Source organism: Homarus americanus, unplaced genomic scaffold (assembly GCF_018991925.1).
Source record: "Homarus americanus isolate GMGI-L3 unplaced genomic scaffold, GMGI_Hamer_2.0 scaffold25860, whole genome shotgun sequence".
In the NCBI taxonomy this organism is placed as follows: Eukaryota; Metazoa; Arthropoda; class Malacostraca; order Decapoda; family Nephropidae; genus Homarus; species Homarus americanus.
Genome location: NW_024724693.1, coordinates 1181030 through 1196013, shown reverse-complemented (window position 1 = coordinate 1196013; position 14984 = coordinate 1181030). Strand labels below are relative to the sequence as shown.

At 51.2% G+C, this 14984-nt stretch overlaps 1 protein-coding gene across 1 annotated transcript in view; it reads right to left on the bottom strand.

Moving 5' to 3' along the window:
* The window catches only part of LOC121864525 (lachesin-like), a 72499-nt gene that overhangs the window by 30026 nt on the left and 27489 nt on the right, over positions 1-14984 (bottom strand). The window contains exons 2-3 of the mRNA XM_042363597.1: positions 12263-12366; positions 6088-6265 (exon numbers count right to left, since the gene is read on the bottom strand). Of these exons, the coding sequence (XP_042219531.1) occupies positions 6088-6265; positions 12263-12366 (282 nt within the window). The remainder of the gene's footprint in view (positions 1-6087; positions 6266-12262; positions 12367-14984) is intronic.

Genomic DNA, 14984 nt, shown 5'->3' with positions numbered 1-14984 from the left:
TGTCAATGTTCTTCCTTGTACGGTGGATAGCTTCCTCCTTCCTCCTTCTCCTGCTCCTCTTCTTGTCTTTCCTCTTCTCTTCCTCCTTCCTCTTTTTCTCCTCTCTTCCTCTTCTTCCTTCTCCTCCTCCTCTTCTCCTTCTCCTTCTTCTCTCCTTCTCCTCCTCCTTCTCCTCCTTCTCTTCTCCTCCTTCTCCTTCTTCTCCTCCTTCCTCCTTCTTCTCTGCCTTCCTCTTCACCACCACCAGTCAAAATAAGTTCACCTAACCTAACCTAACCTAACCAATTATTTCTCTCATTCGTAAGATTACATCTTTATTGACATTCCTCTCTTCCCTCTCTCCCCTCTCCTCCCATCCCCTTCTCCCTCCCCCTCCCCTCCCTCCCCCTCCCCCTCCCTCCCCCCTCCCCCCCGGTCCCCTCCTGATCCTACCTACCTATCACCTCCCAACTACTTGTATAACTCCTCAAGGTCAAAAATGATAAGATTAATTTATAATATACTTGATTGATTAAATTATAGTTTGTTGGTCATAAGTCAATGATAGGGTTAGGTTAGGTGTTGTGATGTGTGTGTGTGTGTGTGTGTGTGTGTGTGTGTGTGTAGTGTGTGTGTGTGTCTGTGTGTGTCTGTGTGTGTGTGTTTTGTGTGTGTGTGTACTCTCGTAACAGTCTGCCATGTTTCACTATGTCTCGTCGCTGTTGGACATGTGAAGGTTGGGTTAGAGAGGGTAGAGTGAGTGGTAGAGGTAGGGGTAGAGGTAGAGGTAGTGGTAGTGGTAGTGGTGAGGTAGAGGTAGTGAGTGGTGTGTGTGTATTTGAATACTCTGCAGTAACAGTCTGCCATGTTTCACTATGTCGTTAAGCTGTTGGACATGTTAAGGTTAGGTTAGAGGTAGAGGTGGAGGTAGAGGTAGAGGTAGAGGTAGGGTAGTGGTAGGTGTGTGTGTGTGTGTGTCTCTACGGTAACAGTCTGCCATGTTTCACTATGTCGTCGCTGTTGGACATGTGAGGTTGGAGTTGGGGGTGGGGGTAGTGGTAGAGTGGTAGGGGTAGTGGTAGGTGTGTGTGTGTGTGTGTGTGACTCTGCGGTAACAGTCTGCCATGTTTCACTATGTCGTCGCTGTTGGACATGTGAAGGTTAGGTTAGAGGTAGAGGTAGAGATGAGGTAGTGGTAGGGGTTAGAGGTGAGTGGTGGGTGTGTGTGGGTGTGTTGGCAATACTCTACGGTAACAGTCTGCATGTTTCACTATGTCGTCGCTGTTGGACATGTGAAGGTTAGGTTAGAGGTAGGGGTAGAGGTAGAGGTAGAGGTAGAGTGAGTGTGGTAGAGGTGGGTGTGAGTGTGTGTGTGTGTGTGTCTCTGCGGTAACAGTCTGCCATGTTTCACTATGTCGTCGCTGTTGGACATGTTAAGGTTAGGTTAGAGAGGTAGAGGTAGAGGTAGAGGTGGGGTAGTGGTAGAGTGGGTAGTGGTAGTGGTAGGTGTGTGTGTGTGTATACTCTGCAGTAACAGTCTGCCATGTTTCACTATGTCGTCGCTGTTGGACATGTGAAGGTTAGGTTAGAGAGGTAGGGAGTGGGGTGGGAGTGAGGTGGTGGTGGTGGTGGGGTGGGTGGTGGGGTGGGGGTGGGGTGGGGGTGAGATGGGGGTGGGGTGGGGTGGGGTGGGGGTGGGGGTGGGTGGTGGGGTGGGGTGGGGGTGGGGTGGGGTGGGGTGGTGGTGGGGTGGGGTGGTGGTGGGTGTGTGTGTGTGTGTGTGCTCTGCAGTGACAGTCTGCCATGTTTCACTATGTCGTCGCTGTTGGACATGTGAAGGTTAGGTTAGAGAGTGGGTGGGTGGGGAGGTGGGGTGGGGGTGGGGGTGGGTGGGGTGGGGTGGGGTGGGGGTGTGGTAGGTGTGTGTGTGTGTGTACTCTGCAGTAAGTCTGCCATGTTTCACTATGTCGTCTGTTGGACATGTGAAGGTTAGGTTAGAGGTGAGGTGGGGGTAGGGGTAGAGTGGGGTGGTGGTAGGGGTGGGGTAGTGGTAGGTGTGTGTGTGTGTGTGTGTGTGCTCTGCGGTAACAGTCTGCCATGTTTCACTATGTCGTCGCTGTTGGACATGTGAAGGTTAGGTTAGAGAGAGGTAGAGGTAGAGGTAGTGGTAGAGGTAGTGGTAGGTGTGTGTGTGTGTGTGCTCTACAGTAACAGTCTGCCTGTTCCTTCGTCGCTGTTGGACATGTGAGAGGTTGGGTTGGAGGTGGGGAGTGGGGAGTGGTGGAGGGTGGGTGGTGGGGGTGGGGGTGGGGGTAGAGTGGTGGTGGGGGTGGGGGTGGGGGTAGGGTGGGGGAGGTGGGGGTGGGGTGGGGTGGGGTGGTGGTGGGGTGGGGTGGGGGTGGGGTGGGGGTGGGGTGGGGGTGGTGGTGGGGGTGGGGGGGTGGTGGTGTGTGTGTGTGTGTGCTCTGCAGTAACAGTCTGCCATGTTTCACTATGTCGTCGCTGTTGGACATGTGGGTTAGGTTAGAGGTGGGAGTGGGGGTAGGGGTAGAGGTGGGTAGAGGTGGGTGTGTGTGTGTGTGTGTCTTCGGTAACAGTCTGCCATGTTTTATCGTCGCTGTTGATGTGAGGTTAGGTTGAGGTAGAGGTAGAGGTAGTGGTAGAGGTGAGTGGTAGGTGTGTGTGTGTGTGGTAATACTCTGCGGTAACAGTCTGCCATGTTTCACTATGTCTCGCTGTTGGACATGTGAAGGTTAGGTTAGAGGTTGGGAGTGGGAGTGGTGGTGGAGGTGGTGGTGGGGTGGGGGTAGGGTGGGGTGGGGTGGGGAGTGGGGGTGGAATTGGGGGTGGGGGGTGGGGGTGGGGGTGGGGGGTGGGGTGGGGTGGGGGTGGGGTGGGGGTGGGGTGGTGGTGGTGGTGGGGTGGGGGTGGGGGTGAGTGTGGTGGGTGTGTGTGTGTGTGGTGTGCTCTGCAGTGACAGTCTGCCATGTTTCACTATGTCGTCGCTGTTGGACATGTGAAGGTTAGGTTAGAGGTAGAGGGTGGTGGTGGGGTAGTGGTGGGGTGGGGTAGTGGTAGGTGTGTGTGTGTGTGGTAATACTCTGCAGTAACAGTCTGCCATGTTTCACTATGTCGTTGCTGTTGGACATGAAGGTTAGGTTAGAGGTAGAGTGAGGTGGTGGTAGGGTGGTGGTGGTGGGTGGGGGTGGGGGTGGTGGTGGGGGTGGGGGTGGGTGGGGTGGGGGTGGGGAGTGGGGAGTGGGGGTGGTGGTGGGGGTGGGGGTGGGGTGGGGTGGGGAGGTGGGGTGGTGGTGGTGGTGGGGGTGGGGGTGGTGGGTGGGTGTGTGTGTGTGTGTGTACTCTACGGTAACAGTCTGCCATGTTTCACTATAATCGTAGCTGTTGGACATGTGAAGGTTAGGTTAGAGGTAGAGTGGGAGTGGGGGTGGGTAGTGAGTAGTGGTGGGGTGAGGGTAGTGGTAGGTGTGTGTGTGTGTGTGGTACTCTGCAGTAACAGTCTGCCATGTTTCACTATGTCGTCGCTGTTGGACATGTGAAGGTTAGGTTAGAGGTAGAGGTGGGAGTTAGTGGTAGAATTGGGGTAGAGGTGGAGGGTGGGGGAGTGGGGGTAGTGGTGGAGAGGGGGTGGGGTAGGGGTGGGGGTGGGTGTGTGGTGTGTGGAGGTGGGGGTGGGTAGGGGTGGGGTGGGGGTGGGGTGGGGAGTGAGTGGTGGGGGTAGTGGTAGGGGTAGTGGTGGTGAGTGTGTGTGTGTGTGTGTGTCTCTGCAGTAACAGTCTGCCATGTTTCACTATGTCGTTTGTTGGACATGTGGGTTAGGTTAGAGGTGAGGTGGGGGTAGTGAGGTGGGGTAGTGGTAGGGGTAGTGGTGGTGGTAGTGGTGGTGGTAGGGGTAGGGTAGTGGGTGTGTGTGTGTGTGGAATACTCTGCAGTAACAGTCTGCCATGTTTCACTATGTCGCTGTTGGACATGTGAAGGTTAGGTTAGAGGTGGGGGTGGGGTGGTGGTAGGTGGGGTGAGTGGTGGGGTGGGGGGGTGGGGTGGTGGTGGTGAGGTAGTGGTGGGGAGTGGTGGTAAGGTGTGTGTGTGTGTGGTGTGCTCTACGGTAACAGTCTGCCATGTTTCACTATGTCGTCGCTGTTGGACATGTGAAGGTTGGGTTAGAGGTGGAGTGGGAGGTAGTGTAGGTAGAGGTGGGGTAGAGTGGGAGTGGGAGTAGTGGTAGAGGTAGTGGTGGGAGTGAGTGGTAGGGGTAGAGGTGGGGGAGAGGTGGGTGTGTGTGTGTGTGTGTGTAATCTCTGCGGTAACAGTCTGCCATGTTTCACTATGTCGTCTGTTGGACATGTGAGGTTGGGTTTAGAGGTGGGGTGAGTGGTGGTGGTGGTGGTAGAGGTAGAGGTGAGTGGTAGGTGTGTGTGTGTGGTGTACTCTGCGTAACAGTCTGCATGTTTCATATGTCGCTGTTGGACATGTGAAGGTTAGGTTAGAGGTAGAGGTAGGGTGGTAGTGGTGGGAGTGGTGAGGTGGTGGAGGTGGGGTGGGGTGGGGAGTGGTGAGGTGGGGTAGAGGTAGGTGTGTGTGTGTGTGGTATCTCTGCAGTGACAGTCTGCCATGTTTCACTATGTCGTCGCTGTTGGACATGTGAAGGTTAGGTTAGAGGTGGGGTAGTGGTGGTGGTGGTGGTAAGGTAGAGGTAGGTGTGTGTGTGTGTGTATATATACACATCTTTCATTTGTTAGTAACAGCAGCCAAGACAAACAGAAATTAATTAAAGAAGACACACACACACACACACACACACACACACACACACACACACACACACACACACACACACACACACACACACACACACACACACACACACACACCACACACACACACACACACACACACACACACACACACACACACACACACACACACACACACACACACACACACACACACACACACACACACACACACACACACACACACACACACACACACACACACACACACACACACACACACACACACACACACACACACACACACACACACACACACACACACACACACTTTACTAAATGTGTGTTACCATTCTGTCTTGTTCGCTGAGAAGAGGAGGGAGGAGGGGCAGGAGGGGCAGGGCGGGAGGAGAGGCAGGGTGGGGCAGGGGCGGGAGGAGGGAGGGCAGGGAGGAGGGAGGGGGCAGGGAGGAGGAGGAGAGGGAGCAGGGGGCAGGGAGGAGGGAGGGCAGGGGCGGAGGAGGGAGGGCAGGGGGCGGGAGGAGGAGGAGGCAGGGAGCGGAGGAGAGAATGCAAACACTAGTCAGCTCCTTCCTTAAATCCGTATAAGGACTCATACATCTTGCTGTGTGTGTGTGTGTGGGGGGTATATCTCTCTCTCTCTCTCTCTCTCTCTCTCTCTCTCTCTTCCAGGACAGACCATGGGAGGCGCCTCAGCTGGCAGAAGGACTTGATCTCCTCAATATTCATCTGTTGTCAATAATAAGAACTCACCACCAAGACAAAGGGGAAATGAGACCTCACACTTGTAGTGAGGGAGGATGACTAGTTAATGTACTCAGGGCTAGACGGACTAGTTAATGTACTCAGGGCTAGAACCGGACTAGTTAATGTACTCAGGGCTAGACGGACTAGTTAATGTACTCAGGGCTAGAGGGACTAGTTCATGTACTCAGGGCTAGACGGACTAGTTAATGTACTCAGGGCTAGAGGGACTAGTTCATGTACTCAGGGCTAGAGGGACTAGTTCATGTACTCAGGGCTAGTAATTATGTACAACAGAGGAACGATTGGACTTACCTGTAATGGAAGCTTAATTAAAATGGTTCTTACCTGAGAGACTTGATGACTTGGAAGAAATTATCCCCTCTCTCTCTCTCTCTCAAGATACAACACCACACACACACACACACACACACACACACACACCACACACACACACACACACACACACACTCACACACACACACACACACACACACACACACTCACACACCACAAACCACACCACACACCACACACACACACACTGTACTCACCTACTACAGATAGATGATAAAACTTCCTCAGGTTAGTATTAGTATTAAGGGAGCACATATAGTCGCCTGTATCGTCCATGTTGACATTCTTGATGGTGAGGACCCACCTCCTCCGTCCAGGGGTGAGGAGTGGTGGACGGTGATGCGGGGATTCTCTGTAAACACGTCGTCCCCCATAGCGATCACGATACCTTTCTTCATCTTAAGCCAAGCTGTCTGGAAGGAGTGAGAATTACGGTAACTAGGGTGTGTTGGTGGATGGGTGTGTGTGTGTGTGTGGGGGGTGTGTTGGTGGATGGGTGTGTTGTGTGTGTGTTGTAGTGTTGTGTGTGTAATAAAAGATAAAGATATGTACACATCAACACGTATTAATTAACCTGTTTTGATGAGGAGTGGAGGGGGTGATAAAAGACGAAGATAAAGGAAAGTTAAAAAGTTTAATTTCATTCGTTTAACTCAGATTTGATAAATAAATTAAGGATCAGAAGTGAAGACGGCTTATTTTACCTAATGATGAAACACCTTAACGCTACCTGGGGGGGAGGTTAGGTTGGGTTAGGTTAGCATTGGGTTAAGTTGGAATGAGTTAGCATCAGGATAAATTAGGTTCGGTCAGCTTAGGACAGCATTAGGTTAGGTTAGGTTAAGTTAGGTTAAGTTTATTAAGGTTAGGTTAGACCAGCTGTAGGTTAGGTTAAGTTAGGTTAGGTTTATTAAGGTTAGGTTAGACCAGCTGTAGGTTAGGTTAAGTTAATCTTTAAAGGGTCCATATCTTTAACCCTTGTAATCAATCAATCATTCCTGGTGTAGAGGAGCACGTGAATAATACTTGAGTTTGCCCTCACGGTCCACAAACTCTTGCCCTCAGGTCCACATCTTGCCCTCACGGTCCACACACAACTCTGCCCCTCACGGTCCACAACTCTTGCCTCACGGTCCACACATCTTGCCTCTCACGGTCCACATCTCTTGCCCCTCACGGTCCCACACATCTGCCCTCGGTCCCATCTCTTCCCCTCGGTCCACACATCTCTTGCCCTCGGTCCACACATCTCTTGCCCTCGGTCACACATCTCTTGCCCTCGGTCCACATCTCTCTTGCCTCAGTCACACATCTCTTGCCCTCGGTCCACACATCTCTTGTTTTCTTCTGAGGGGGAAACTTTAGTCAACTTGCTGGAGAGTTTCTGTGTCTTGGAATGATAGTTCAAGATGTTCTCGGGTTCCAAAATCAAATTTATTCTTTGTCTATTTCAGGAAAGTGAGTTTTAATGTCATTTGTTGAAAGGTTCTCTGTTTTATTTGGATTAGGTGAAGATTAGGCACCCTAGATTAGTTTACCTGATGATTAGAGACTCTAGTTTTAATCTTTTTTAACCTAACCTAATGACCGACCCGACCCGACCCGACCCGACCCATTGACCCGACTCACTGTCACTCAACATCACAAAAATCTCAGTAAGACTTTTTATAAACATCAACATCGTCCATTATAAACATTTGGTGTGTGTGTGTGTGTGTGTGTGTGTGTGGTGTGTGTGTGTGTGTGTGTGTGTGTGTGTGTGTGGTGTGTGTGTGTGTGTGTGTGGTGTGTGTGTGTGTGTGTGTGGTGTGTGTGTGTGTGTGTGTGTGTGTGTGTGTGTGTGTGTGTGTGTGTGTGTGTGTGTGTGTGTGTGTGTGTGTGTGTGTGTGTGTGTGTTTTGTGTGTGGTGTGGTGTGTGTGTGTGTTGTGTGTGTGTGTGTGTGGTGTGTGTGTGGGGTGTGTGGTGTGGTGTGTGTGGTGTGTGTGGTGTGTGTGTGTGTGTGTGTGGCCTCTTGTTCTTGCCAGCAACTGATGTTGGGTCTTGGTTCAACTTTAGCCAACCTTTTACTTTTCCTCTGTTGTTATTTTCTAAAGCCTCTGGATCAGTACCGTGTCAGTACCTGAGTGATCAGTACCTGAGTGATCAGTACCTGAGTGATCAGTACCTGGTGATCAGTACCTCCTCCCCCTCCTCTTCCCCTCCTCTTCCCCTCCTCTTCCCCTCCTCCTCCCCCCCCTCTTCCCCCTCCTCTTCCCCCTCCTCTTCCCCCCTCCTCTTCCCCTCCTCCTCTTCCCCTCCCTCCTCTTCCCCTCCTCCTCTTCCCCTCCTCTTCCCCCTCCTCTTCCTCCTCCTCCCCCTCTTCCCCTCTCTTCCCCTCCTCTTCCCCCCTCCTCTTCCCCTCCTCTTCCCCTCCTCTTCCCCTCCCTCTTCCCCCTCTTCTTCCCCCTCCTCCTCTTCCCCTCCTCTTCCCCTCCTCCTCTTCCCCCTTCCCCTCCTCCTCTTCCCCCTCCTCCTCTTCCCCCCTCCCTCCTCTTCCCCCCTTCCCCTCCTCCTCTTCCCCTCCTCCCTCTTCCCCCCTCCCCTCCTCTTCCCCTCCTCTTCCCCCTCCTCCTCTTCCCCTCCCCTCCCCCTCTCTTCCCCTCCTCCCTCTTCCCCCTCCCCCTCCTCCCTCCCCCCTCCCTCTTCCCCTCCTCCTCTTCCCCCTCCCCCCCTCCTCCCCTCTTCCCCCTCCTCTTCCCCCTCTCTTCCCCCTCCTCTTCCCCTCCTCCTCTTCCCCCTCCTCCCCCTCTTCCCTCTCTTCCCTCCCCTCCCCTCCCCCCTCCCCTCCTCCTCCCCTCCTTCCTCCTCTTCCCCTCCTCCCCTCCTCTTCCTCCTCTTCCCCCTCCTCCCCCCCTCCCCTCCTCCTCCCCTCTTCCCCCTCCTCTTCCCCCCTCCTCTTCCCCCTCTCTTCCCCTCTTCCCCCCTCCTCCTCCCTCCTCTTCCCCCTCCCCTCCTCTTCCCTCTCTTCCCCCCCTCTCTATACGTCTCATCTATCTTTCTTCACTTGGTTTATTTATTTTTTTCTTTTCCTTCAACCAATTTTCCTCCAGATCTTCCTCGCTTTTCCTTGTCTCTTTTCATCACATTTTCCTCAGTTGTGTCGTTTCTCTGGGCTTTTTCCTTCTATTTTCTTCTCTTTCTTCGTGTTATCGGTTTTGTTATTCCTCTCCTTTATTGCATTTTCTTATACACGCTATACAATCCCTTATCTTCTCACTGCTTCCATCAACCTGCATGACAAGATCTAATGTTATTGTAGGGTTGTGTTGTGGCTTCCTATGGTGAGGTATTGACACACACACACACACACCACACACACACACACACACACACACACACACATGGAGTCTCTCAGATTAAGTTATGTCTATCTTATCTATTGTTCCGGGTTGTGACAAGAGGAGATGGTGGTTGCAGACTAGAAGTAGTGTGTGTGTGTTGTGTTATCAGTTCTCTTGTACACAACCCGTTTTTAAGTTACTCTTATCACTTTTCGTCATCACTTGTGTTTGTGAATGGCGGCCGTCTAGTGAATACGTATGGTGTGTGTGTGTGTGTGTGTGTGTGTGTGTGTGTGTGTGTGTGTGTGTGTGGTGTGTGTGTGTGTGTGTGTGTGTGTGTGTGTGTGTGTGTGTGTGTGTGTGGTGTGTGTGTGTGTGTGTGTGTGTGTGTGTGTCCCTCCGCCCCTCGACGACTGCCTCCACATCCTCCTCCGCCCGCCAGCGACTGCCTCACGTCCTCCTCCGCCCCTCGACGACTGCCTCACGTCCCCTCCCGCCCCTCGACGACTGCCTCGTCCTCCTCCGCCCCTCGACGACTGCCTCACGTCCTCCTCCCGCCTCGACGACTGCCTCACATCCCTCCTCCCGCCCCTTGACAACTGCCTCACGTCCTCCTCCCGCCCCTCGGTCGCTCCCAATGTTTTCAATCAGACAGAAAGCTCTCCACACGTAAATAGCTTCCATCAGTCTATTCCTTTAAGAGCTGGTCCTCCAACACCACTACTGACGACCACTTGAAGATAAGTAGAGAAGGTCGGTCCTACGTCACCAGGACCTCCTCAAGGATACCGAGACGTCATGGTTGGTGTCCTACAGGTGGAAGGTCGTCCGGGGTGGCCGTCTGGACGTACTGACAGCACTACACCTCTGCTAAGCGTCTTTATGGGGTGTTTCTTCCCGGCGGTGCAGCTAGAGGTAAAGCTCTTGAACAACATGACGGTCAAATGGGACAGTTAGTGGAAGACCTTCACAACTCCTCTTAGGTTATTATTACTGAATTATTTTTGGATTATTACTGAATTTCAACGACTAAGGTTATATCGCCTCCGTGTCTCTCGTAGCCCTGTGCGTCCAACAACCAGACTCACAACTAAGCACAACTCTGTCAGTGATCACGCTGACTGAACCATCCCCCTGGAACACGACACAGATACTACAGCCATCACGGGACATAACTTACGACGACTGGGACACAGCGATCATCTGAAAGCGGTGCCTCAAGAACGAACTTTTTCTCTCTCTCAAAAGAAGCCGCAGGAGGGGGGTGATAAAATAACTGTATCCAGGGTGAAGAGACGACCACCTCCACCCACACACACTCCCGACCACCTCACCCCACTCCCGACCACCCCACCCCCACTCACTCCACGACCACCTCACCCTCCACACACTCCCGACCACCTCACCCCCACACACTCCCACTAACCACCTCCCCCCACACACCCCCACGACCACCTCCCCCCCTCCCGACCACCTCCCCCACACACTCCCGACCACCTCACCCCACACACTCCCACGACCCTCACCCCCACACACTCCCGACCACCTCACCCCAACACACTCCCCACTAACCACCTCACCCCCACACACCCCCACGACCACCTCACCCCCACACACTCCCCGACCACCTCACCCCCACACACTCCCACGACCACCTCACCCCACACCTCCCGACCACCTCACCCCCACACACTCCCGACCACCTCACCCCCACACACCCCGACCACCTCACCCCACACACCCACCTCACCCCCACACACCCCGACCACCTCACCTCACCCCGACCAACTCACGATTTAATGTCTTGAGTACATTGAGTCTACGTCTGGAGTACGAGAGCTTGAGAGCTTAGATTATCATATACAAAGACTAAAGCAATCGTACTCAAGGATTTAAACTAACATAAATAAGGACTCAAGCTACTGTACGTACTCAAAATTTCAGACAATTGTACTCAAGGTTTTACACTAACATACTCAAGGTTTTACACTAACATACTCAAGCGATTAATTGCAACTCATCGACACAAACAAAGGTAATATTCAGTGGTAAAAGTGACCCTCTCCTCCTTTACGAACCTTCACATGGATCCAGACCCAAACAAAGGTAATATTCAGTGGTAAAAGTGACCCTCTCCTCCTTTACGAACCTTCACATGGATCCAGACCCAAACAAAGAGAATATTCAGCGGTAAAAATGATCCCTTTCCTCCTTTACGAACCTTCACATGGATTCAGACCCAAACAAAGGTATTATTCAGTGGTAAAAATGGATCCCTTTCCTCCTTGGCGAACCTCTTCACATGATTCAGACCCAAATTGAATTCGACTAGTTAAAAAGGAGGTGAGAAGTGAGGGAGAGAGTAGGAGAATGAGAAGATTACTACAGAGACAGGTTGACAAATGATGCTGTTGTTCTGAAGTGAGAGAGAGAGTAGAGAATGAGGAAGATTACTTACAGAGACAGGTTGACAAATGATGCTGTTCTGAAGAGAGAGAGAGACAGACAAAGAGACAGACAGACTGATAGACAGAGAGACAGAAAGAGAGGGAGGCAGAGACAAAGAAACAGTGAGAGGAGATAGAGACAGAAACAGAAAGAGGGAGAGACAGACAGAAGGACAAAGAGACAGAGAGAAGGAAAAAAGAGAGAGAGGGAGATAGAGAGAAAGACAGGGAAGAAGAGAAGGAGAGAGAGAGATAGAGAGACAGACAGACGGACAAAGAGACAGAGACAGAAGGAAAAAAGAGAGAGAGGGAGATAGAGAGAAAGGCAGGGAAGAAGAGGAGATGATAGAGAGATAGAGAGACAGAAAGAGAGAGAGACAAAGAGAGAGACCGCCAGCTGGCCCAACATCTTGACTACATTATCTCGCTCCAACAGAAGACAATACGGCGTCAAACACAAGAGCAGGAGTTAGTTAAGTCACCCCAATGGTCTTGTGGGTTGTGTGGGATCTCGGGGCGTGATGTAGGCGTGATTGAAGCAGTGAAGCAGGATATAAGTTACGTATTTGCGTGATATAACCAGAGAGAGACAGACAGACAGAGAAGAGTGAGACAGACAGACAGAGACGGACAGAAACTCACCTGGTAATGCATAATGTTGTGTACAGTGCAGGTCAACACAGCGTCACGCCCCATGGCCGCCTGCACCTCCAGGTGATCGTGTCTACCGAACCTTGGCATGGTCTCTGTAACACCAGGAGATAAGGGTTATTATACTGTACTAACCTAACATAACCTAACCTAACCTAACCTAACATAACATAACATAACCTAACCTGACCTGACCTGACCTGACCTGACCCCTTTAAGTAAATAAGATCGATACATAACTCAAGGTATAAGTCAGTTATTATGGTTCAGTTTGTGTCGTGGCACTATAAGAGTCTTCCTCAAGTGGCACTATAAGAGTCTTCCTCAAGTGGCACTATAAGAGTCTTCCCCAAGTGGCACTATAAGAGTCTTCCTCAAGTGGCACTATAAGAGTCTTCCTCAAGTGGCACTATAAGAGTCTTCCTCAAGTGGCACTATAAGAGTCTTCCTCAAGTGGCACTATAAGAGTCTTCCTCAAGTGGCACTATAAGATTCTTCCTCAAGTGGCACTATAAGAGTCTTCCTTAAGTGGCACTATAAGAGTCTTCCGCAAGTGACACTATAAGTCTTCCTCAAGTGGCACTATAAGTCTTCCTCAAGTGGCACTATAAGTCTTCCTCAAGTGGCACTATAAGAGTCTTCCCCAAGTGGCACTATAAGGTCTTCCTCAGTGACACTATAAGTCTTCCTCAAGTGGCAGTTCCTGCACTATAGTCTTCCTCAGTGGCACTATAAGAGCCTTCCCAAGACACTATAAGAGTCTTCCCAAGTGGCACTATAAGAGTCTTCCGCAAGGACATGAAAGTTCGCAGACATTAGTCTTCAGTGGCACTATAAGTCTTCTCGTGGCACTATAAGTCTTCCTCATGGACTATAAGAGCTTCCGCAAGTGACACTATAAGAGTCTTCCCCAAGGACTCTATAAGAGTCTTCCAAGTGGCACTATAACTTCCTCAAGGTGTCTGCACTATAAGAGCCTGCAAGTGACACTATAAGAGTCTTCCCAAGTGGCACTATAAGAGTCTTCCTCGTGGCACTATAGTTCTATGGAAGTCTCCGGCACTAGAGCTCTCGGGCACTATAAGGTCTTCCCCAAGTGGCACTATAAGTCTTCCTCAAGTGGCACTATAAGAGCCTTCCTCAAGTGGCACTCCAATAAGGGGTTAGTTACCGTCAGTCAGTCGTGGTGGCCTCACAACACTAACTCTTAACACAACTTTTAATAACTTTTTGAGTAAGTGTTCATCAACCTCCAAAACAATTAACAACTGGTCATGTCGAGGTCAAGGCTGGGGTCAAGTGCATGTAGAGAGAGAACACACACACACACACACACACACACACACACACACACACACACACACACACACACACACACACAATAATAACATCAGTGTCATTGGAGATACTTGATCAAATAGCAGTGTTGGAGAGTGAGGAGGAGATTAGTGGTGGTGGAGAGAGAATGAGGAGGAAGGAAAGAGGGAGGGAATGAGGAAGAGTGAAGAGGAGGGAGAGAGAGAGGCGGGGTAGAGAGGAAATGAGGGAGGAGGAGGAGGCTAGTGGTGGAGAGAGAGGAAATGAGGGAGGGAGGGAGGGAGGCTAGTGGTAGAGAGAGAAATGAGGAGGGGAGGAGGGAGGCTGGGTGGTGGAGGAGGAGAGAAATGAGGGAGGGAGGGAGGGAGGCTGGGTGGTGGGAGAGAGAGGAAATGAGGGAGGGAGGAGGGAGGCTAGTGGTGGTGGTGAGAGGGAGGGAGGCTAGTGGTGTGAGAGGGAGGAGGCTAGTGGTGTGAGAGGAGGGAGGCTAGTGGTGGTGGAGAGGGAGGGAGGCGAGGGGTGAGTGGGAGGGAGGGGAGGAGGCTAGGTGGTGAGAGGGAGAGGCTGGGTGGAGATATATCGCCCCAGTAAGGTTTGGTCTCCCAGATATTGTTGTCCCAGGATCAAGTTTTGGCCCTTAATTTACGTCCTGTTTATGGAAGGAGTGTGACCTACATTATGTGACTCGGTATTAGTATTTGAGTGTTATTAAATTTGGACGAGTTTATAATGACTGTTTGGAATAATTGTTATGATAATGCTTTGTTGCTGTTGTTAGTTTAGGTTAGGTTTAGGTTTAGGTTAGGTTAGGTTGGTTTAGTTAGGTTAGGCTGGTTTAGGTTGAAGCTAGTCGGGTTGGTTTAGGTTAGGTTAGGCTGGTTTAGGTCAGGTTGGTTTAGGTCAGGTTGGTTTAGGTTAGGCTGGAGGAGGTTTATGTAGTGATGGTCAGAGAAGTGAGGATGAGAAAGTATTTGTCCTTCCCCAGAGAGAGAAAGAAAGATAATATTTTCTTTACCTCTGAAATATAATCCTGTCTGTCACCCAAAAGAAAGGTTTATAGACCCACCTGAGAGAGAGAGAGAGAGAGAGAGAGAGGGGGGGGGGGGAGAGAAGAGAGAGGAGAGAGAGAGAGAGAGAGAGAGAGAGAGAGAGAGAGAGAGAGAGGAGAGAGAGTGTGTTTTTCCCAGGGGTGAGGAACAGAGGTAAAGTTTGGTATAATCGGATTGGTGAGGAGGGCCAGGCCAGGTTGGCACAATGGATGGAAGATTTTGTCTTGCCTGCCCAGACCTCCTCCTCCTCCTCCCACAAACGAACACTATGTATTTCCGTGTTACATTATATTAAATAAAAGTGAAGAAAACAAATAAAAAACAAACAAATACATACATACATACAT